This window comes from Rhineura floridana, chromosome 11, assembly GCF_030035675.1.
Source record: "Rhineura floridana isolate rRhiFlo1 chromosome 11, rRhiFlo1.hap2, whole genome shotgun sequence".
NCBI classification, from domain to species: domain Eukaryota; kingdom Metazoa; phylum Chordata; class Lepidosauria; order Squamata; family Rhineuridae; genus Rhineura; species Rhineura floridana.
The window spans coordinates 8,360,765-8,384,494 of record NC_084490.1 but is presented as its reverse complement, the minus strand read 5'-3'; the positions used below and the strand labels follow the sequence as shown (position 1 = coordinate 8,384,494).

Sequence of the window (23,730 nt, the reverse complement as noted above, 5' to 3'; positions counted from 1 at the left end):
TTTGCCCTTTTTGAAGATAGGGACAATATTAGTCCTCCTCCAGTCATCCAGCACTTCACCCATCCTCCATGATTTCGCAAAGATAATAGACAATGGTTCAGAGAGTTCTTCAGCCAGCGCCTTCAATACTGTAGGATGCAGTTCATTCGGCCCTGCAGATTTGAACTTGTCCAAAGTGATTAGGTATTTCTTGACCGTTTGTCTATCAATTTCAAGTTGCAGTCCTGCCCCTTCAACATCATGTTTCCCAAGAAGGTATTAGGCTCTCTGGGAGAAGGCTGAACCAAAACAGGAATTGAGCACTTCTGCCTTTTCTTTGTCATCTGTTACCATTTTGCCATCCTCATTGAGTATCTGTGCCACCATTCCTTTTCTCTGTCTTTTATTATGGATGAACCTGAAGAAATCTTTTTTGTTGCTTTTGGCATCTCTCGCTAATTTAAGCTCATTCTCAGCTTCAGCCTTCCTGACACCATCCCTGCAATTCCGTGCTACCTGTCTATGCTCTTCCTTTCTGGCCCAGCCTTCCTTCCACTTCCTGTGTATGTCCTTTTTGTTTTCGGGTCATCTCTAAGCTTTGTGTGAAGCCACATTGGCTTCTTCTACCTCTCCCTAACCCATCCCTATGATGCTAGGGACCTAGTGAAACGACGTTGCTTAATGTTGCCCCAGAATTCAAAGGCTGAGATCTTTGCTACCACCATAAACTTTTTGGCAAGCTGCCATCTCTCAGCCCACCATCTCTTTAAAAAGGGGATTAAAGATAACTATTTTACAGGGCTGGACTCAGAATTACTGGGAATGTAAAAGTACCAGTGTGGAGAGTGGCTAGAGTGGAGTGGGGGAGTGGGGAACCTCATTGGGGGCCAAATGTGGCATTCTAGGCCTCTCTGGCCCTCAGGACTCTCTCCAGGTCAGGGTTTATAATCCATCAGTATCTGAGGACCAAGGTTAGGGAAGGCTGATCTACGTGCAGCAGCAGAGGGTTATTTTCGGTTGCATTCTTTTTAGAACACAAACGCTTTACATATGCACAGCCCGCTGCTTGCATATTGTGACTGTCCTGTGTTGGGTGGGCCCTTAGTGAATTTTATCCATTTTGGGGAATATTTCCCAGGACGTTTGCTTTTAACCTGTGACCTTCCAGATGTTGCTGGACTCCAGCTCCCATCGGCCCCAGCCTGCATGGCCAGCGGAGAGAGATGGTGGGAGGAGTGGCTCCACGGCATCTGGAGGGCCCCCTCAGTTCTATTTTCCTTTTCAGTTATCGTGGTTTCATATGAAAACTGCCTGCTGTTGTGCTGTGGTTAGGCCATTTCCTGTCAGTTGCTTTTTAATGCTGCCAGCCCAACCTAGCTGTCTTTTCTCTCTCTATACCCATTGCTAGACAGCATGGGAATCTGCAGCGAGCCAAGCGAAATCTGTTCCTTTGTGGCCTCGGGCAAAGGCACCGCGGTCTTGCCATGGCCTCTGCTCTACGGAGCCATTTCCAACCTTCTCCCTCTGTCTCCCGCAGCAAGTTTCCATTGCCAAACCGACGGTGATGACTCTGGCAGCGCCGACGCCGGTCGCGGTGCCCCCGGTGGTGCTGGAGACGGGGAAGAAGCAGAAGCCCCCCAAGAAACAGAAGAAGAAGAAGGACCCCAATGAGCCCCAGAAGCCCGTCTCGGCCTACGCCCTCTTCTTCCGCGACACGCAGGCGGCGATCAAGGGGCAGAACCCCAAAGCCACCTTCGGCGAGGTCTCCAAGATCGTCGCCTCCATGTGGGACAGCTTGGGGGAGGAGCAGAAACAAGTGTGTGTCTAAAGGGTTTGGGCAGGGACGGGCTGAGTCGGGCGGGGAGGGAGCAGAACTGGAGGTTGGCAAAGAGGAAACATTTGGCAGGTTGTGAATGTGTGATGTTGAGCTTCTGCAGCTGGGGGGATCTGCATCTTTTAAAAGCCTGCCAAGTAATTGGGGGAACTTTGTTTGGCGGATTGCAAGCTCTTTTCTAACTGAGCAGATGAACCGGGTCCTCTCTGCAGCCCTGCCCCTGGGCCTCGCGTCCTTGTGGCGTTCGGTAGTTCTGCTGCCTTTGATCCAAGGCTGGGAGACCTTTGGCCTTGCCGATGTAGTTGGACTCCAGCTCTCATCAGCCCCCACCAGCACGGCCAAGGGTCGGGGACGATGGGAGTTGTAGTCCAGCACCATCCGGAGGGCGAAAGGTTCGCCAGCCCCAGCCTTAATTATTTTGGGAGGTGGGGTGGGCAAAACTGCTGCGGAGGGGTGCGGGAAAAGTGGCATGCTTTGAATGGGGGAGTCTGAGGGCCTCTGCCACAGCCTGCCTGCCTTCCCCTTTGCCAGGTATACAAGCGGAAAACGGAGGCGGCAAAGAAGGAATATCTGAAAGCGTTGGCGGCCTATCGTGACAACCAGGAGTGTCAGGTAAGAGGGAGGGCCCTTCCTGCCTTAGCTGCCCTTACTCTGTCTCTTGGGAGCTCCTGCGTGATGCTGTCCTGCAACCCGCTCTCCTGCCTGGCTTGGGGAGGAAAGAAAAGAAGCCACTGCTCTTATTCCAGGTAGACCAGTCCCTCGCCAGCCTGGCACCTTCCAGCCGCTTTGGACTGCAACTCCCATCAGCCTCAGCCAGCACAGCAGGAGCTGAGGTCCAAAGCAGGTAGAAGGCGCCGGGTTGAGAGAATCCTTTTCCCCATCTGGCCCTGAACTGACCTGCAGCAACTCTCCATGGTGCAAAAAAAATTAAATTAAAATACAAACAAAAAAGGCTCTTCTGTCCCATCACTTGAAGGGCCATAGCTCAGGGCCAGAGCGTATGCTTTGCATGCAGAAGGTCCCAGGTTCATTCCCCAGTGGCATCCCCAAATAGAGCTAGGAGAAACTCCCGTCTGAAATCCTGCAGAGCCTCTGCCAGTCAGTGTAGACACTACTGAGCTAGATGGACCCAAGGGTCTGATTTGGGATCAGGCAGCTTCCCGTCACCTTTGAGCTGGAGATGCCAAGCTGTGAAGGTGGAACCTTCTGTGTGTTCTCTGCTGCTGGTCTGCACCCCCTCTTGGATGGCCCAGTCTGTGGTCTGTGTGATGAACGGGCCTGACCAGGGACCACTTCTCAATGGTCTGCAGGTGCCCGGTGGAGGAGAAACGAATCACGTAGCTTCTCCTATTTCAGGCTCCTGCCCACCCTTCTCTTATGTGGCTTGGGAAGGGAACCGTTATTTTGTTCCTTCCTGGGGAGGAGAGCTTTGATGCAGAGAGATGGGGAGGTAGAAGGTCAGCCCACGCCAAAACTGACAGAGTCTTCGATTAAAGACTCTTGCGTGTCTTCAACTTTTCCTTACTGCCTAGTTTTTTTCTGTTCTTTTTAAAGCTCGACAAATCTCCACCTGCCAGCCTACGTCCCTGAGCGTCAAATGAAAAGGGATGGTGGGTAGGAAGCCACCCTGGCTTGTTTTTTCTCTAGTTCCTAACCCCCCCGCCGCCCATTTTTCTCTCTGCAGACGGTCGTAGAAACAGTGGAACTGGATCCCATCTCCTCACCGTCTGAGCAGCCAGCCCCTGCCGTGGAGTCGGCTTCCCCGCCAGCCCCAACACTGCCCACCCCGCCAGCGCTCGAGAGCCCCCCGCCTCCTCCAACCATCGTCTCGACACAGCCCACCGTGGTAGTGACCTCGGGGGGCGGGCCCCAGGCGGGGGGCCAGACCAGCATCACCAAGATCATCATCCCCAAGCAGATGCTGCCCTCCTCCTTGGCCGTTACTTCACAAGGGGGCGTGGTGACGGTCATCCCTGCTACAATGGTGACCTCGCGGGGGATCCAGCTGGGACAGGGGACCACCCAGATCGTCACCCGCTCGGTCCTGGCGGCGGCGGCAGCGGCAGCAACTTCCATGCACTTGCCGCGGCTCCAGCCCCCGCCCCTTCAGCAGATGCCTCAGCAGCCCCCAGCCCAGCCGGTCACCATTCTGCAGCAGCCGCCTCCTCTCCAGGCCATGCAGCAGCCGCCCCTGCAGCAGAAGGTGCGCCTGAACCTCCAGCAGCCGCCACCCCCCTTGCAGATCAAGATCTTGCCCCCGCCCGCCTTGCAGATCCAGCCTATTGCCCTGCGGACAGAAGAAGGCAGCCCCGAGAGGCCCAGCGCTGAGATCCAAGCTTCCCCAGAGCCCGTTGACGTGGTGCCAGAGGTAAGGGGCAGTTTGAACAGTCCGTGCGTGCGTGTGTGTGTGCATAGAAATGCTCTCCCTCAGGGAGACACACCTGGCACCATCCTTGTCATAGCATCATAGAATAGTAGAGTTGGAAGGGGCCTATAAGGCCATCAAGTCCAACCCTCTGCTCAATGCAGGAATCCAAATCAAAGCATTCCCGACAGATGCTGTCCAGCTGCCTCTTGGAGGCCTCGAGTGTCGGAGAGCCCACCACCTTTCTAGGTCATTGGTTCCATTGTCGTATGGCTGTAACAGTTAAGAAACTTTTCCTGACGTCCAGTTGAAATCTGGCTTCCTGCAACTTGAGCCCATTATTCCATGTCCTGCACTCTGGGACGATCGCGATGAGATCCCGGCTCTCCTCTATGTGACAACCTGGTCAGTTTTAGGCCTTTTTGTTTACCCAGGCCTTTGGTTAATTAATGCTGCCTCTTACGGTCATACTCGTCTTTTAGTGGGGTGGGTAGGATTTGTCCTTGTTAATATGTTGCTGGATTAGCATTTTATGTATTTTGTATCGTTTATTGTTTTAAGGCAGTGGCAGGGAGCCTGTGATCCTCCAGTTGTGGCTGGGCTGTGACTCACATTATCCCTGTGGTTGGCATTGCTTGCTGGGGCTGACAACATCTGGAGGGCCACAGTTTTTCCCATCACTGCCTTAAGTTTTGAGGGCACATGAGGCCACCACCTTGCTGAAGCTAAGCAGGTCTGGGCCTGGTCGGTGCCTGGATGGGAGACTGCCTGAGAATCACAGGTATGCCACCTTGGGTTCTATGATGAAAGAAAGGCAGGGTATAAATGTAGTAATGACGATAGAAGAATCCCTGAAGTGCCTCTTAAGATATGCATAGACATCATGCACCTGCACGTCAGAATCTCCCTGGAAGTGGAAATCTTGCATGGGGAAAAAGTCTTAGCCCTGGTTTGCAGGAGGGCTATGCCACATGCTTCCTTTTGTATTTTTCTGTCGGTCGGCAAGAGCTTACTTTTGGCTAGCATTGGGTGTGAGAGCTTGATCCAACGGGTTGCAAATAAATGCACAAAGCTTATTGTCCAACCCTTTACATATGAACATAAGGCAGAGTCTCACTTCTGGATCAGGCCAAAAGCTCACCTAGTCAAGCATCCTGTTCTCACAGTGGCCAACCAGATGCCTGTGGGAAGCCCACAGGTAGGCAGGACCTGAGAGCAACAGCACCCTCCCTACCTGAGATTCTCAGCAGCTGGCATTCAGAAGCATACTGCCTCCAACAGAAGAGGTACAACATGACCTAACTGGTGATGTGACAGGAGAAGGAAAAGGAAATTATTTTCTCCCTTACGCAGTCTCCCTCAATATAGGTCACTTGGAGGAAATTTTTACTCGCCCTAGATGCAAGCCTGGATAAATCCAACAAGGCACACGTTTATTTTACTTCTGTCTTCTCACTCCCAGGTGGAGTCTCCAACGCCGATGCACGTGGAGCTAGTCTCTGGATCACCGGTGGCCTTGTCTCCCCGACCTCGCTGCGTCCGGGCAGGCTGTGACAACCCACCCGTGGCCAACAACGACTGGGATAACGAATATTGCAGCAATGAGTGTGTGGTGAAACATTGCAGGTGTGTGAGTGGGGACTGCTGCTCTGTCTGATGCTGTGCGCTGGCTGCCTTTTCTAGCCAACCGCATAGCCCTGAGGGTGAGAAGCATTCAAAGAGCTGATGCAGAAGAGGTATATGAGCTGCATTTGTTGGCACGTCTAAAGAAGTCTGGATTTGGGGGGAGGTGCGTATTAGAAAGCAGCCCAGATTTTTATTTTACAACCCTGTCTGCCATTAGAAGCCAGAAAAGATTTTATTTTACTTAAAAAAAAAAAAAAACTTTAAAAAAGCACAGTATTGTTGTACGGGTAAAACAATATTTGGCTTTGTTTCCAGCAAAACAGAAATGCCATTCTGTCCAGGAGAGCCCACAGTGGATGCTTCTGTACTGTCAGACATAAAGCTGGTGGGTTAGGAGGTCTTATTCTGGGGTAGGGTGGTGGTAAGGACCAGGGCCCTGACATTGAACTTAGAAATTGCTTGGAGTGCAATCCTAGCTCTTAAAGAAACACCTCTTGATTTACAAGTCTGACAGTGGAAGGTGTGCAGCTTACCTTCTTCCCCCATCATCAACAGTGAGGACTAGACACACAGCAGACAGATCAGGGAGGGACATGAGCCTTCACACTAGGGTTGCCAGGCTCAGGGTCTGAGACTGATCCTGTATCTTTAGGAGAAGAGAAAGTCAGTCAAGTGCAGGTGTTCTTGCAACACTGTAATGGGAAAAACCACAAGGTGGAATTCTCCCTTCCCCCTGCACAACTTTTAAAGATACAAAAGACCTCTTGGTTGCCAGGCCCAGCCTCCAAGAGGTCTTCTGTATCTTTAACAGTTGTGCAGGGGGAAGGTACAATTCCACCTGGTGGTTTTTCCCATGGCAGTGTTGCAAGAACACCAGCATTTGGCTGACTTTACCTTCTCCTAAAGATACAGGATCAGTCTCAGGCCCTGAACCTGGCAACCCTACTTCACACACACACAACAGGCCCTACTTGAATATATCTAGCAGAGCTAATAGCGTCAGCTGCCTTAGCAAACACAAGCCAAACCACATGGTTTGAGACCAGGCTAAAGAAAATGCACCAGCCAGTCGGGTTAGAGAGAAGCTTTTAATAGCCCAACTAGCGCTGGCTTCACTTTGTCGCGATCTCGGGGGCTTGATGCTGGAGGGCCACAGGTTTGCAATCCCTGCTGCGTTAAGCTTTTGGCGTTAGTATCTGCGTGTAGTTACCTGTAGTATGTCTGGTGATTTATATTAGGAAGCCTCTGACTTACCTCCCTTCCTCCGTCTCTCTTTTTCACAGGGATGTGTTTCTAGCTTGGCTGGCCTCCCGCAATTCCAACAACAACGTTGTCTTTGTGAAATAGCCCCCACCCTTTTGGGGCAGGAATTGGGGGGTGGGGTGGAGAAAAACGAGTTTTGTGTTCCTACGTACTTTTTTTCCAAGGACGACCAAAAGAATAAAATAAAAACAAATCGCCATGCTACTGTGGGATGGGGTGGGCAGGCAGGATTGGTTCATTGGCTGGAGCCCATCTACAAGCGAAGACATGGTCCTGTTTGGTGCTGCACACTCTGCCCACCTTATTTTTCTTTTTCTATACGCCATCTGTTGGTATGTTTCTGTTGATGGAGCTAATTAAAGCTGGAAGAGGGATATTGGCCAGGGCTTGCTACGTGCTGTTTTTGGGGCAGGGCTGGTGGACAGAAAAGGGAAGAATCCTTCAGCTCTGGTGAATTTTGTGGATGAGTGAATTTGGGAACGGGGAGGGAGGGAAGAGATGCAATTCTCAGCAAGGCTGCCAAAAGGTTACCGTGAAGCTACGTGCAGATTCTCCAAAGCCAGGGTAAAAGAGGGTTGGTAGGCAGCGGCAAGAGGGGTTGAAGCTTCTTTCTTGGCAGCCAGGCCTGGCAACCAAGAGGTCTTCTGCATCTTTAAAAGTTGTGGAGGGGGAAGGGAGAATTCCACCTTGTGGTTTTTCCCATTACAGTGTTGCAAGAACACCTGCACTTGGCTGACTTTCTCTTCTAAAGATACAGGATCAGGCCATGGACCTGGCAACCCTAGTCACAGGTTACCTGCCTGGATCCTTCCCCCTTCCAATATCACCATTTAGGGAATACAAGCATTATCTCGTTCACTTCCTCCTGGCACTGAGATGCAGAGAGGGAGAAACGATCCCTTCCTCCCGAATGGGACAGAGGATCTGGGCATTTTGTTTTGGCTCTGCATTTGGCCAGTCCGAGCGTAGAACTCTAGCAGCCCTCTGCCCCCCATCTCCGGCACCCGCATGGGGCCTCCCTCTGTGCCTGATGGCCGTTGCAACCCCAGACTGCTGATTAGGCAGATTGTAAGGTCAGGCTTCTCTTGTCTCCAGCCCCACACTAGGGGGCAGAAGCAGAGGCATGGAGGGGTAGTCTCTGTAGCAGCTGGGCTCTCTTGAGTCCCCAACCCAGATGCTGGCTATGGAGGCAAACAGGTCCTCCACTGCAGTTTGCCCTGTGGCGACAGGCACCCGGCAGAGCAGAACCAAAGCAAAACTGTCCAACTTCAAAGGATATGGACAGGAGAAGCAAGGAATTATCTTCACTTTGCATCGATCTCCCCCTGTCCCGGCTCCACCTTTGAAAAGGGAGCGAGGGGAGCAAGATGTAGCTGCTGATCCTATGTGCCTTTCAGTGGGATAACCCAAAGTCCAGGGACAAGACCTTGCCTGTCCCCTCCCTGCTGCCCTTGCGCGCCCCAGAAACTGCTCCTGATCCTGTTCCCCTTGCAGGTGAAGGATATACCTACTTCCAAGGTTGCTGTTTGGTCTCTTACAGCAGTAGGGGCACAGCCATACTACCCTGAACATGCCCGATCTCATCTGATCTGGGAAGCTAAGCAGGGTCAGGCCTGGTTAGTACTTGGATGGGAGACTGCCTGGGAATACAGGGTGCTGTAGGCTCAGAGGAAGGCAATGGTAAACCACCTCGGAATACCTCTTGCTGTGAAAACCCTATGAATATATCCAAAAAAAGATTCAAAGGGTCGCCATAAGTCGTAATCAAATTGAAGGCATATAACAACAAATGCACACTAGGATCAATGGCGCTGCAGCCCCACAGTGTTCACCTATCAAGCAACAACGGCCTATAGAGCAGGGAAGCAGCAACTTCCCACGGGAACTGGTGCCTTGCTCCTGTTTTTCTCCCACATTCTTAAGTCCTGGCTTTGGAAAAGGAACCCTTTTTGTTTTATTTACAAAACTATAAGATTAGAATACAATCCATTCCTTGCTCCTCCCCCCAAAAAACAAGCCTTGGTCCACTGCAGTGGGGTCTTACCCATGCTGCCTTCTCCCCCCCCCCCTTTTCTACATGTTCTTGGGCTTAGAGATGATTCCATCCGGGTAACGTTGTTTGAACTGAGCCACCACATCTGGGTCCAGCAAGTGGATTCCATCCAGCTGGTTACCGAGGGTGATCCTAGGAAAGAATCAAAAGGTAATTGTCATCAAAGATGAGCTAGGACTGGGATCTACAACCTGCATAGTGGCCCTGCTGTAACGCTGGACGGAGGTAACACTGTTGGAGGCAGTAAGGCCCTGAATACCAGCTGCTGGGAATTGCTGTTGCACTCAGGACCTGCTGGTGGGCTTACCAGAGGCATCTGGCTGGGCACTGTGTTGGATGCTGCAGAGGATGTTCTTGCGACACACGCTCTCCCCCCATCCTCAAAAGCCAGGTAGTCATGCTCCTAGCAAGGCGAGCCCGGAAGGCCCTGCCCCAGATGAATGCAGATGCCACGCAGGGGTTGCAACTTTCATGTTCCCAGCAGCTGAAGTTCTTTTTTTCAAGGGGGATGCACGATCAAACTACAATCCCCAACATTCCTTGGGGGGGGGAAGGCCACGACGGCGTGACTTAAGGGAGAACTAAATTAGCAGGGATAAGGTAGAGATGCGGTGTTCGGTTTGGGAGAGGGAGGATGTGTACAGCATGGTCGGGAATCTGGCCTGCCAGATGTTGCTGGATGCCAGCGTGGCCCCTGGGCAGCGACGATGGGAGCTGTAGTCAGCAACATCTGAAGGACCACAGGCTAGCCACCCTGATGCATATAGCTAAGCAGGGAGCTAATGCAGAGGGTCACAGCTGGCACACATCTGCCTCTGAGACAGATGTGGAAGGATGCAGCTTTGGCTATTGGGATGGGGAAGAGGGATTTTAAAAAAAGTATGCTGCAGGGATTTGCACATCAAATAGGGAGCTCTCCTTGCTTTCCCCCCATTCCCCCAAAATAATGACATGTGAGCCCTAGCCAATCCTACCTCTGGCATTTTAGATGCCCTATGATGGGAACAGGGGTGTAGTTGTCCAGGATCAGGGGTGTGTGTCTTAGACCCCTTATTTTTTTCAAAGCAGGGTCCCTATGTCTCCAACATCCTATGAGACAGTCAGCATGAAAGGGGAGTGTGTTAGCCACTGAGAAGAGTCTTCTAGCATGCTTCCTTGTCCTTACGTGCTGATTGGAGCCAACCGGCGTAAAAGGTGAGTCAGCCACTGAGGAGACTCTTCTAAGCAGCTAACATTCTCCCCTTTTGTGCTTACTGACTCCTAGGGATATTTGTTGTTGTGGGAGACGGTTTAAAAGGATCTCATTCTTAACCCAGCAGCAAAAAAAGGGGGCATGGCTGTGACTAAGATGAAGTTAGCCTGCACTTCTGAATTTGCCACTACACTACTGCAGGAGAAGCCAACATGGTGCCCTCCAGATGTTGCTGGACTACAACTCCCATTATCCCCAGCCATTGGCCATGCTGACTGGGGCTGATGGGAGTTTGAGTCCCAATCAAGAACCTTTCCCTAGGCTACAGCTGGTTGGGTTTTTTTAACAACATAGGTTGATTTTTTAAATCAACAGTAGGAGGAGCTCAATTACAAGCCTGATGTACTTTCAGCCACGCTGGTGTAGCAGTAACCTTTTTAAAAAAATCATATCCTAAAACTTACCTTGAGATTTGAAAATCTGCCATGCAATCTGGACAAAAGATTCGGGAGATTTGGGGTTTTGGAAAGGGCATAAAAACCTTTCCTTCTCTTGCATGGCTTGGGCTGGTGTAGGAACAGAAGATGCCTCATACGTAGCCAGACCATTTGTCCATCTAGCTCAATATGGTCAACACTGACTGGCAGCCGCTCTCCAGGGTTTCTCGCAGGGCTGGGAACACACTCGACCACTGAGCTGGGGGAAACCAGCATTTCTAAATTCTGGCAAAGCAATATTGCTCATCTACAGGTGAAAAAAGGAGGATGGGCAGTGCTGCAGATTCCAAATGTTTCCTTAAGAGAGTTTGGAGAAGTTGTTCAGTGGTTCAGGGCAAAGGGGAGTGGGGGGGGGCACTCACCAGTTGGGCTGGACATTATGGGGTCGTCCAAAGAGCTCGATCTTGCGGGTCCCAGGTGAGAGCCGCTCAATCATACCATAGATCTCATCTGGTTTGTGGCTGGTGGAGCGAACCTGTGGGACAAGGAGAGCTGCGATTTCACAGGCAGTAAATAATGTGTGTGTGTGTGTGTTTCTGTTGCCTCTGGGTCTAAAGTTGGGCTGATCCAATGCTCTGTCTTACCTCTGCCACGATGACGTCACAGTCGAGACCTCGGTTGAAGCCCTGCGGGTTTCCTTTCACCCCGACCTGCCCGTAATAATAATAAAAAATGACCGAGAATCGGGCTTCACCTTGAGTAAACTGTGCCAACTAACATGCAGTTTGCTTTCTTTTGCATCCACCATAGTAGTGTCCTTCAAAAGGAGTGGGGGAAAACATCACCTTCCTCTCCAAAGCAAAGCTGTTGCAAGAAGCTATCACGGGCAGCCAACATCCCCTCCAGATATTGTTGGGACTACAGCTCCCATCATCCCTGATCATCGGTGGTGCTGACTGAGGCTGATGGGAGGTGGAATCTAACAAAATCTGGAAGGCACCATGTTGGCTACTCCTAACCTGTCACTCGCAGTGAATTGCCACCGCTGCTCAGCTGCTGTGTTCAGTTACAATATTGCATAGACACAGTGTCCTAACGAAATAGGGCATTCGGGAAGGGTTGTCTGACAATCTCCCCCCCCCAAGCAAGGCAGAGAGATATGGGCCAAAGTGCAGCCCACAAAAACAACAACAACAATGGGCCAGGATTTATTCCCCACTCCCCACCCTGCTAGCATTCTCAATTATTTTGGGGTTTGGAGGCCAAGAGGATAGAAAAGGCATAGGGCATCTCCAATGTTGTTTCAAGAACCATAAGGACTAGTAGCTTGCACATTAAAAAATGTTTAAAAAATCCACAGCATGCTATTTTCTTCACTTGAATGTTTGTTGACGGGCCAACATGCTGAATACGCACTGCCTATGCCCCCCCCTGCAGCTCCTAGATGCTTCCAGTTTCCTTAGAACTCTTAACCCAACTGCCCCCAACTCCTGCCGAGTTACCAAGCAGTGCTCTTTGCCGTGGTTGAGCCAGTGGCCTGTGCGCCCTGTCCGGATAATCCGCTGGAGCTGGTTCGTTTTCACCCAGATTATCTCATCTACCCGCTCGTACCTGGAAGGGCAGGGGGGGGGGAGGAAAAATGGGGAATCAGCATGAGCAGGAAAAAGAGGGATAACATAAGAGAGATGGGAGATGACAACCCACATAAAAGTTGGTACTTACCCCCAGAGATTGAGGCACTCTCGGCCCAGTTCCATGGCCCTGTGAAATGATGGGGAGAAGAAAAGCGGTATGAATGGTTCCTTCCTCAAGAAAGAAAAAAAAGCCCCTTGCCCTCCTGATTAAATATCAGCACGTTTACAGGAGAGGGGGCTATTACTCTCCGCCCCTCCCGCAATGAGTCTGGTCTATCGGGTTGGGAAGATCAGGAGCCAAATGCGGCCCTCCAGATCTCTCTGTCTGGCCCTCGGGACTTCCCCTGGCCACACCCTCTCCTCAGTCCACACTGCACACCAGCCCAGCTTCACTCTCTCCTTGAGTGTTTCTGCCTTGCTTTGATCATGCCTCTTGCTTGCCTCTATGGAGAGACAGAAAGGGGTGTGTGCAAGCCTATCTAGAAACTAGAATCCTGTACAAAGGGAAAATTTACATGTGTTGCTCCACCCACAGATGGTGGCGCTCTGGCATCAGAAGGCACCGACTTCTCCAGCAGGACCCATCTGGACATTAATGGCCTCAAGCCAGCTTGGCATATTGCAGCAATGGGGAGCGTCTGTGGCCCTTGCAGGATTCCAACTCCCATCAGCCCCAGCCAGTGCAGCTCAGTGAAATGGAAGTTATAGTACAACAACATCTGGAAGGCCTCTCCCCATCCCTGGAGAACCCGTGGCCTGTCAGGCATTGCTAGACCATAGTTCTCCTCATCCGTGGCCATGAGGCCATGCTGACTGGGGCTGACGAGTTCAGAGTGCAAACACATTGGGAGGGGCACAAGTTCCTCCCCCCTAGTGTACTGGGTAGAGGGCCTGCCGAGGACTTGGGAGACCAGGGTTCAAATCCCCTCTCAGCCAGGACTGGAGGATTTGGGGGCAGTTCCTATCCCTCAACCTAACCTACCTCCCAAGGTTGTTGTGAGGATAAAGAGGGAGGGGAGATGCTTGGAGGGAGGGCAGGTTGGCCTGGGTTGCTCGTTATGTGCCGTACCGGCCAGTGACCCATAGAAAGAGGAACCCATCATCCTGTAAGATGGGGATGTTGAGGCGCCTCATCTCGTCGTCCGTGAGCGTCCCGTACGGAAGTTCCATATGGATGTCCCAGGGCGGATCTGCCATCACCACGGCAAACTTGCCCAAGATGCTGACGTCCAGGTAGCGAATGTCGCAACAGATCCACTGCCGGCGGAGAGAGAAACAGGAAATTTATTTATTTATTAATTATTTTATTTGGTTTATATCCCTGCCACTGAGCGACGGCCCTTCTAAAATTTACCAACTAGCAAAATCCCGAAGAAATTATCTGCTATTTTACATGCAATATTTATACGGGACCCAACAACACAAAAGGTCCGTCAATAGTTAAACCATAAAATGCAACATGAAAGCAAATCTAAAAAAACAAAAAGAGAATAACGCTGACCACAGAAATGTACTGGGGGGAAAATTATGATCAAAAAGTCTGGCAAAATAAAAGAGATCTGTCCTTCCTTGGCAGAAGCCAATTACTTTTTATTGGGCGGTAGCAGGCCAGCGAATAAATAACTAGTAATTTTTCTTCTTTGCAAGGCTAGCCTTAGCTCAGTATTGTCCCAGCATCGTTCACAGCCTTGGATTTCCAGATATTGCTGGACTTACATGATGATGCTGGCTGGGGATGATGGGAATTGTAGTCCGACATCACCTGGGAGCCCAAAGTTGAAGTACACTGGTATACTACGGAAAGGGAACTGTGGCCGTCCAGATGTTGCTGGACTACAACTCCCATCATCCTTGACCGTGTCGGCCATGCTGGCTGGGACGGATGGGAGTTGGAGTCCAACAGTATCTGCAGGACCACAGATTCAGTAACTGGCAGCATCTCTCCCGGGTTTCAGACAGGCGTCTTTTCCCAGCCCTACCTGGAAATGGATCAAACCTGCAACTTTTCACAGGCAAAGCCAGAACTACCATAAAGCCACGGCCAACCCTGACCGTAGAAAGCTGCTCTTTCTAGATCTTCCAACGAACGTGTTAAGTCAGCAGAGAGGAGGGGCAGGCACTGCGGCGACAAGGCTACGCAGTGCAAAGTCATTTTATGGCATGCGGGTGCAGCTATCAGGTTAAAATAATGCTAAATATGCAAATCAAACAAAGCAGGATTATTTGAATCACACTTAAAACAAGAACTGTAGAATTCATCTTGTTTAGGACTGCCCCCCTGCGACAAGCCTGTACCAGCACAAGCGGTAATCGTGTGCTCTGCACCCCTCGGATATTTGCTGCTACCAGCCCCAGGTACCTGTGGGGGGAAGAGGCGGTCGACGCTGGAGTCTCTCCCCACCGCCTGGGGTAGTGACAGCTCTTGGCCTGAGTTGAGCTCCCGCCCACAGGGGGCGTCCAGGTCGGCGCAGCCGTCGATCTCGTAATGCACGTATTTGCAGGTGTCCATGTGGAAGCAAGTATTGAGGAAGGAGCAGTCCCCCAGCGACTCATCCGTGTGCTTGTTAATGATGCGGCTGGAAGAAGAAGAGGCAGGCACCTTCTTCAGATGTCGCCTCGCTTACTTCCTGCCCAAAACCTTTCCCCGTAAAGCCCTTGAATCAACTCCCTAGTTCCCATCCCCAGATGCTAGCCGCTACCGAAGCGGTGGGAAAACTTTTGTAGCCGGAGGGCCACATTTCCTTCTGGGAAACCTTCTGAGGGCCACATGCCAGCGGTGGGTGTGGTCGGAGGCAAAAGTGGAATGAATGTCACTCTCACCTTCACTCACGCTAGTTTGTAGGCACTCACACACCCCTCTCCGTCCTCCACCCAGATAAGCAAAAGGCAGGATCAGAGTTCAATCTCCGTGTTCCAACGCTTGGAATATGCAGGCAGGCCAGGGAGGGGTGTGGATTGGAAAGAGTTCTGAGGGCCAGACAGAGAGGCCTGGAGGGCCGCGTTTGGTCCCTGAGCAGGAAGTCCCCCAACAGTACCAGATCTGAAGTAATTTTTTTTTACTGACTGCTTGATTGGCCTTGATTTTAACTGGATGTGTTTATTCCTGTATTGTGCTTTGTGAAAGTGCCATACACTGCCTTGAAACGCCTGCGTTAACAGGCAGTCTATAAATATCTTAATAATAAATAATAAAAGAGGTTTAGAAAAACTCATGGAAGAGGAGGATAGGCCTGTCAATGGCAGTTTGCTCCCATGCTTAAAGGCGGCTGAATAGCAGCTGCGGGATAGTAACTTAAAAACACAGGAAGTTGCTTTGCCCCGAGTCAGACCACTGGTCCATTTGGCTAAGTATTGTCTACTCTGACTGGTAGCGGCTCTCCAGGGTTTGGAGTCTTCCCCCAGCCCTACCTGGAGATGCCATTGGGGATTGAACCTGGGACCTCCTGCGTGGGAAGCAGACGCTCTAACCACTGAGCCATGGCCCTTCCCCAAGCAGCCGCAGCAGGGGGTGAAGGGGGAAAGAGGGGCTACTGTCTTCACACCCTGCTTAGGGAGGGCTCATCCATGCTTCCTTTTAATCTGCAAAGTAAGTCCCTAGTGTCTCCATTAATCCTCCCTCTTCCACAAGGCGTTGGCCTCCAATCACTGCCTTCCCACACTTTCCCCTCCTTTCATCCGCAGTTTCTCATACCAGCTATACTGCGAAAAGGAGAGAAAAGGCGGTTGCAGAGGGAGTTGTGGATGCTTTGCCTCCAACTATACTATGTGGTTGGTTCTAACTACACCTCCTTCCACACCTCCTGCTTCTGTTGGGTTCCCATTGGCTCTCCCTCATCCCTCTTCTTTCTGATCTGAGCCAATCAGCAGCATCCCCTGTGCTGTGAGGGGAGGAGGGGATTTTTAATATGGTCTGAATGAGTTCCAAGAATCATCCGGTTGGCCGCACTCAAAAGCAGGGGGCTTAACAATCTGGATCTTTGGTCTGATCCATCAGGGGCAGTCTTATTAAAGCATGGCCAAGACACCCTTTTGTTGTTGTTGTGAGCACGGCAAAAGGCCCCAGCACTCAACCACAGAGGCAAGGTTCCCAAATCCTACAAGTCCTGCTTCCAAAGCCACCCTCTCCCAGGCTCACCGGAAGTGGAGCTTTCGGCATGGCCGGTCGGCGTCGTTGGCCTTCATGCACTCCTCCTTGGTTCCGTAGTCACAGAACTCTTGCACTTGTGCCCGGCCTCGGGAGCGGAACTTCTCCACGATGGACTGCTCCTTTGCCGTCGTCGTATTCAGCAGCTCCAGAATCTCCTGACTCACCTGGAGACGGAAGAGGACCAAGCCCAGCTCAGTGGTAACAGAAACATCACAAATTGCTCAGGCTTTTGAAAATAATTATAATCCAAGTTTCTAGCCCTCATGGTTACAGCTGAACCTTATATTTTCGTCCCCATCCTTATTGATTGGTGAAAGGGCAGGACTTTCTGGGTGGTGTTTTTTTTTGGAGGTGGGGAGGGGGTATGTGTATGTTTGGTCATGATCAGGAGCTCACAAATGTAGCAGGTCCCTCCTGAAAGTGGGGCTTGCCGTCAGTGCTAAATGACTGCAAGCCCCGCTTTCAGCAAGAACCTTCGTTTGTAACCTAGCTTGACTGTGAGCTGGGTTGCAAAGGAAATATGTTCCTTTGCAGACACAGTTTGAAGTCACAGCTGCAAAAGGAAGAAAAGAAAGAATCTAGGATTCTTTCTTTTAGGCCACTTGACATTAGGGTGATATCAAATCACTGACACATGTGCGGCCCCATCTACCTGTCAAAGTGGAGGTAGGGGGAGCTCAGGATCCAGCCCATTGGCCAGATCCTGTTCTTCACTCCTAGGGCAGAGCATCCAACTGACCACCAGTGGATACAGCATGCTGGAGAGATGGACTGTTGTACAACTCGGGTCCCAAACCTCTGAAGGGGCGCCTCTTCCCATGTAGGCTTGCCTGCGTGTTCAGTTATGGAGAGGAAGCCCAGCTGGCAGCTACACTGCCTTGTGAAAGGTCATGGGGCAGTGGTGAGCAAGAGAGCCTTCTCTGTGGTGGGCCCCAGGCTGTGAAATGCCCTCTTCCACGGTGCATCCAGCCTCACCATTTGAGCATTATGTCAAGACTTGTTTTGTCTTTTTTGTAACAGGCCTTTGGGGTGGAGGATCCTCTCATTGAAATATTTTATGTATTACATGGCTTACCTGTATTGAGTGGAATGTAACCCGCCCTGGGATTGCACAGTGGAGATCAGGGTCTTAATGTCTATTGGTAAAATAAAATAAATCCTTTAGATTCAGTGGCGGCTGGTGCCCACTGGGATTGGCAGGGCGCAAGACAGGGAGCCCAACAGAAGGTGGAGCCAGAGACGATGACAGGCAGAGCCAACTAATTCTAGTTTTGGCCCCATCCTCCTCCCTCCTGAGTTCTACAAGGGGCAACACTGAGACTGAGAAGAGGCTGACAGGCTGGACCACCCCGCGGACTGGTTGTAAGTAAGATAGCGGGCAGGTGCAGACTGGCTGAGATTGGTGGGGCGCGGTCCCATCTGCCCTAATGTACCAGATTCTATTGACCACATCCACTGTGGGATTCAGCCACCGGCTTCCCCACCTTCTTGCTCTGCTGCTCCTTCGTAGACTGCTGGCTCAGCAGGCTTTCGATCTCAAGGTCCAGGTCCGAGGCCTGCTTGCGAGACTTCTTGGGGGGCTCTTTGAGCAGCTCCGAAGACGCCGAGGCAGAGGGAACAGCCCCGGACACAGAGGCGGGGATCCCGGCGTCCTGGTCCCCTGCTCTCCTCTTCGCCCCTCCGGCCCCAACCCCTTCTCCGGACTCCTTCTTCTCGGCCTCGGCGCCCATCATGGCGGACAGCTTGGAGTGGTCGGCGTAGGTGACCAACATGGGCTGGTCATCGTCCTGGAGGAGCCCCCGCTTCACCTCAATGAGCTCCTGAGCTGCAAACTTCTGCAGGAGGCTTTCCACACTCCGCTGAGTGGCCGGGGCTTCAGGCTGCAAGACAAAGAATGAACCAATCAGAGGTGGTTTGCGGGGCGGGGGTGGAATTGCACCATCAGCCAACAGGCGAGATGAAGGGATGTCGCTCAGTGACACTGCTTTGCATGCAAAAGGTCCCACATTCAATCCCTGGCATCTCCAGTTATGGCTGGGAGTGCACCTGTCTGAAAATCCTGGACAGTCTGCTAGTCTGTGTAGTAGACCATACTGAGCTAGGTGGACCAACGGTCTGACCTCGTACGAGGAAGCTTCCCTATGTTTCTATGAGGTCAGCCCGTCTCTGCAATGGGAGGGGAGTAAGAGCAAACTGTGCTTGCTGCATAGGTGAGGAGTGGGTAATATTTTTCAGCTTGAGGGCTGCATTCCCTCATTGGCAACTTTCCAGGGGCCGTGTGGCAGTGCAAGGAGGGACTATGAAGAAGCATGAATACAGGGCAAAAGGGACAAATGAGCTAAGCAGAAGGCACGTCAAGCAAATCCTCATCGTGACCATCTTCCATCTGGCAACCTATGTCCTCACTGTGGGAGGCTGTGTGGATCCAGAATTGGCCTCCACAGTCACTTACAGACCCACCGTTAAAGACCTTACCCTGAAAGACAATCTTACTCGGCCACGAATGATTGCCAATGAATGAATGAATGAATGAATGAAGAGGCAAAACTGGGTGCAACAGCTGTAGACTCTTACCTTAGGACAGTAAAAGTTAAGAGCTTTCTGCGTACAAGCTGAACAGGCAACAGTGAGTTAGATGTTTGGTATAAGGAGCCTTCCTACGTATTGAGTTCCGCACGGTTACGATAGACCACCCTTGCCCAGCTTGATCACAGGAGTACAGGGCACAGCACCGTAGGGGCCCTCTTGCAAGGGAGTATGCGTGGAACCAGTGGTTCATATGCAACAGCAGAATTCGAACAATTCGCAATGGAAAACACTCAGGCCCAAAAATAAATTTCAAAACCCTCTAACCAAATAGCAGCACAAATCAAAACAGCAACAGGCTAAGTGAAACGGCGATAAACAAGTGGCTCCCCTTCACTGAGTTGAAACGGAACATGTAAGTTCTTGCACTGGAAGTAGTAGCAAGAGGGGAAATTGTGCCTGCCAAATCTTTCCATCAGGGTTCAGCAGGGGGAGGTAAGGGAAAAAGGATTATTCCATCGGCTCTGCTAAGAGACCAGCCATCTTTGGCTTTTCTTCCTCTGTCACCTGCAAATGGCCATTCCATCAAACTGAACTGTTTCCATCCCAGCTGGTCCTTAGAAGAGCTGTAATTTCAAGAACTGGTGCGTGAGTAACTTTTTCCTCCTCCCCCGCCTCCTTTTTTCCTTTTGTGTTGTGTCTGTTAGATTATAAGTGTATGGGCACAAGCTACCCGGGTGGAGGTGTTTTGTTTATTATTGATCTGTAAGCCCCTCTGACAGCCTTTTCAGCTGAAGACTGGGATCAAAATGCTTTCAATAAACATATATTTTTCTTTGCAACAAAACAAAGTCTTGTTCATTTTTTAAAAAAAAAAACCATAAAAATGACTTCAAGCAGGGCTTGCTGTCTTGCTGCTCACCGTGGAAATGGCATGGCAGATGGACAAGGCATCCGTGGGTAGCGCCAGCCCAAGGTCGGAGAGGTGATGCAGGAGTTTCTTCTCAAGCTCAGGGTCAGTCACTAGATCCCCTGGCTCAGTGGCAGTGCTGGGTGTAACGGACGAAGGCACCGGGCTGTCGCTTCGGAAGGGAGGGCTGAGAGCCAGGTCTGAATTCCTCAGGTCTGACGTAATGAGAGAGGACAACACATATGAAGATTAGCTACCAGGCTAGGTTCAAGGTGCTGGTACTGGTGTACAAAGCCCCACACAGCTTGGGACCAGGATACCTAAAAGATTGTCTCATCCTCTACAGAACCAAGTGATCGCAACATGCTACAGATATCACCCTATCAGGAGGTAAATTCTGCACGATGTCAAAATCAGGCCTTTAGTGTGGTGGCACCTTCCCTTTGAAACTCTCTCCCATTGCATACCAGACAGGTACCTTCACTGTTCTCCTTTTGGCATCTGCTAAAGACATTACTCTTTTAACAAACCTTCTAAAATGTCTTTCCCAGTTGGTATTTGTCTTGGATTTGATTTTATGTATGTGCTGCTGTTTTAAACTCGGGAAGGACCATAGCTCAGGGACAGAGCATCTGCCTTGCGTGCAGAACGTCCCAGGTTCAATCCCTGGCATCTCCAAGCAGGGCTGGGGAACGCCTCTGCCTGAAACCCTGGAGAGCCGCTGCCAGTCAGTGCAGACAATACTGAGCTAGATGGACCAATGGTCTGACTCAGTATAAGGCTTCTCCCTATTTTTTATATGTATTTTTAATTTTTAGAAAACAAATGGGTTTAATATATCCAACTGTTTTAACTGTTTCTATATATACAACTGTTTTATATATGTTGTTATACTATAAATTTTTTTAATTTTTTTTTTTAATTGTGTTCTTAAATTGTTTTTGTGTTTTAAAATTTGTATATTTGTTTTTATTGTTTTTAATTGCTGTGAACCGCCCAGAGAGCTTTGGCTATGGGGGGGTATATAAATGTAATAAAATAAATAAATAAATAAATAAATTGCTTTGGGGTGCCTCAGGGAAAGTGATTTATAAATGAAATAAATAATTCATCTCCCCAAGGCAGAACATAAGAACCGGTGGGATCAGAGGCTACAGCAAGAGCCCATCCAGTCCTACACTCTGTTCCCACAGGGGCCAACCAGACACCCATTACAGGAACCCAGAAAGCAGAACCTGAGTGCAACAGCACTCTCCCCGCCTGTGAACACCGGTATTCAAAGGCACGCTGCCTCCAACAGGGGAGGCAGAAGATGGCTGCTGTGCAATAGCAAAGTCCACTTGAAAAAAGTGTATGTTCCATTTCTCCTCTCCACTCCTCTGCCCCCAATCCCATTTCTTTGGCCCTCAACCCAATCCTGCAGCCAGCCTTTGACAACAACAGCCTGGCCAGATCAGACAAAGGTCAAAGAATCATAAGGGTTTGGTAGGTGTTTCAGAGGTCATCTAGTCCACCCCCTCATCAAATGCAGGACGTCACTACAGCTGACAGATGGCTGCCCAGCTTCTGTTTAAATACTGCAGCAAAGGAGAACCTAAACCACTTCCCTAGGCAGGGACTCTACTCTCAGATGTGCCTTTTTCAGCAGAAGTACTGCACTGCCGACTCATGCTCATGTCCATCTAGTCCAACGGGTAGCAGAAGTGGCTGGCATCCAAAGGAACGAGAGTGAGGGAAGGGAGGGGGGAAGCCCTAAGATGCCGGAAGGAGAAGAACGCAGGTGATAAAATTCCAATTGAATTTATTGGGGGGAAAATAAGCCCAACATGTTTTGGCCACACAAAACTCGACCTTCGTCAGGGGCTAAAACGACTAAACATAAAGATCTGATCAGTAATAAATCCATATCAAATTGCTGTATACAATGTAGCCAGAGAACTTATGGAGACTTTTTACGAGCGTATATAACCCTGTGTTTTCCACTACAGCAGTTACTTGATTCATTTCATTGTGCAGAATTAAGCTTATTTGCAGTATTTGTACATCTTGATTATGAAGACGAATTTGTATACAGATTCCACGTTTGGTATGTGAGTATCCAGTTTGTTCCTTTTCCCGTTTATGGTTTGGTTGTACGTAGCAATTTGATATGGATTTATTACTGATCAGAACTTTATGTTTATTCATTTTAGCCCCTGATGAAGGCCGAGTTTTGTGTGGCCGAAACGTGTTGGGCTCATTATTTTTTCAATAAATTCAATTGGAATTTTATCATCTGTGTTCCTCTCCTTCCAGCATCTTGGGGCTTCCCCCGTCCCTTCCCTCACCCCCATCTAGTCCAACGCCCTGTTTCCAACAGTGATGAGAGAGATGCTTCTTGGGAGCCAACAAGTAGAGCATGAATGTTCCTCCCGTGTTGTTTTCTCCCACCCTCTGGTATTTCAGAGGTATACTGCATCTGTATATGGAGGTTCTACTTAGATAACATAGCCCATATCAAGATGCTGAGAGGTCTCCCTAAATGCAATGCTTCACCTGCAACTCAGTCGTCCTGGCTGATCTCAGTGGAATTGGTCATAAGAGCCCGGCTGGATTAGGCCCGAAATTCATCTTCTCCAGCATGCTGGCCCCACAGCGGCCAACCAGATGCCATTATGGGAAGCCAGCAAGAAGGACCTGAGCAAAACAGCGCTCCCCCCACTTGTGATTCCCAGCAATCTGAAAGCTATGGCTATGGAGGCAGAGCATAACCATCATGGCTAGTAGCTGCTGATATCCTTCTCCTCCAGAAATGTGTCTAATCCTCTTTTAAAGCATCCATGTTAACGGGCATCACTGCCTCTTATGGGAGTGAATTCCATAGTTTAACTATGCGCAGTGTGAAGAAGGACTTTCTATTGCATCTCCTGGGAGTTCTAACGTTCAGCTTCACTGGATGGGCCTGAGTTCTCAGTCATGGCACCTCCATGTTCAAAGGCAGGGAGGCTCCAAAAACCAGAAATTGGGGGAAATCAAAGGGAGTGCTGATGCCTCCGTGCTCTGCTTGTAAGCTTCCTAGCTGGCCACTTTTGCAAACAAGATACTAGATCTTTTTTTTCTTTTAATTGATTTTTAATTGCAAAGTTAACAAAGGAAGAAGAAAAGCAAAGGGGGAAAAGGATTAAAACAACAACCATCAGCTCACATTAAAAATACAATAACCATCAGCTCATCCATCTTAAGTTAAACATACACATGAATACATGCCATCAAGTTTCCAAAGACGAATCCACACGGAGTTGATGCTTATAAGAAATGTGTTCAAAGGTGGCAAGGATGCTGGATCTGGCACACGAGGGCTCTTTTTATGTTCTATCCCACCATCCTAGGATGTATCCAAGTAAGTCAGACCTAGAGTCGACCCATTTGACATCAGTGGACTTAAGTTACTCGTGCCTAACTTAAGTACCGTTGATTTCAATGGGTCTACTCGGAGTATGACTTACTGGGGTGTAATTCCGTCCCTCTTGCACTCCCTGATGCTTTCTGAACGCCCTTCCCTTTCACAGCCCTTTGACCTCCTCCCATCCAACCCCCCCGTCCACTTTCTTCATCTGCTTTCCTTACCCAGGGGGTCCTGCTTGCGCCTCCGCTGGAGCCGCTCGCGCAGCGAGTCCAGCTGCTTCTTATGAGCCTGGATCGAGCTCCATGTGTCTGACATAGCCACCGTCAACCGGGCAGCAGCGCTCCTTACAGAGAAGACCAGAAAGAGCACCGGAAGTGTC

General features: G+C 50.3%; 2 protein-coding genes and 1 pseudogene across 2 annotated transcripts in view; 2 read left to right on the top strand and 1 right to left on the bottom strand.

Moving 5' to 3' along the window:
- TOX4 (TOX high mobility group box family member 4) overlaps window positions 1–7,446 on the top strand; it is a 27,582-nt gene extending 20,136 nt beyond the window's left edge. Inside the window, exons 5-9 of the mRNA XM_061588139.1 lie at window positions 1,517–1,795; window positions 2,345–2,425; window positions 3,498–4,181; window positions 5,641–5,804; window positions 7,088–7,446. Of these exons, the coding sequence (XP_061444123.1) occupies window positions 1,517–1,795; window positions 2,345–2,425; window positions 3,498–4,181; window positions 5,641–5,804; window positions 7,088–7,151 (1,272 nt within the window). The 3' untranslated portion in view covers window positions 7,152–7,446. The remainder of the gene's footprint in view (window positions 1–1,516; window positions 1,796–2,344; window positions 2,426–3,497; window positions 4,182–5,640; window positions 5,805–7,087) is intronic.
- METTL3 (methyltransferase 3, N6-adenosine-methyltransferase complex catalytic subunit) lies at window positions 6,704–23,730 on the bottom strand. The gene is made up of 11 exons (XM_061588140.1): window positions 23,573–23,730; window positions 19,979–20,181; window positions 18,015–18,410; window positions 16,519–16,694; window positions 14,743–14,959; window positions 13,453–13,640; window positions 12,472–12,510; window positions 12,252–12,360; window positions 11,394–11,459; window positions 11,172–11,284; window positions 6,704–9,252 (listed from the first exon to the last, which is right to left on the bottom strand). The coding sequence occupies exons 1-11, from the start codon at window positions 23,664–23,666 to the stop codon at window positions 9,141–9,143; spliced, it is 1,713 nt and encodes a 570-aa protein (XP_061444124.1). The 5' UTR covers window positions 23,667–23,730; the 3' UTR covers window positions 6,704–9,140.
- Window positions 8,614–8,732, top strand: LOC133368167 (5S ribosomal RNA; annotated as a pseudogene).

Excerpts from the sequence above, each read along its gene's own strand:
- METTL3 (XM_061588140.1), bottom strand. The coding sequence starts at position 23,666 with ATGTCAGACACATGGAGCTCGATCCAGGCTCATAAGAAGCAGCTGGAC. Across the intron at positions 16,695-18,014 it reads AGGAGCAGCAGAGCAAGAAG|GTGAGTCAGGAGATTCTGGA; the intron begins GTGGGGAAGCCG and ends TTCCGTCTCCAG. Across the intron at positions 13,641-14,742 it reads ACCGCCTCTTCCCCCCACAG|TGGATCTGTTGCGACATTCG; the intron begins GTACCTGGGGCT and ends CTCCGCCGGCAG.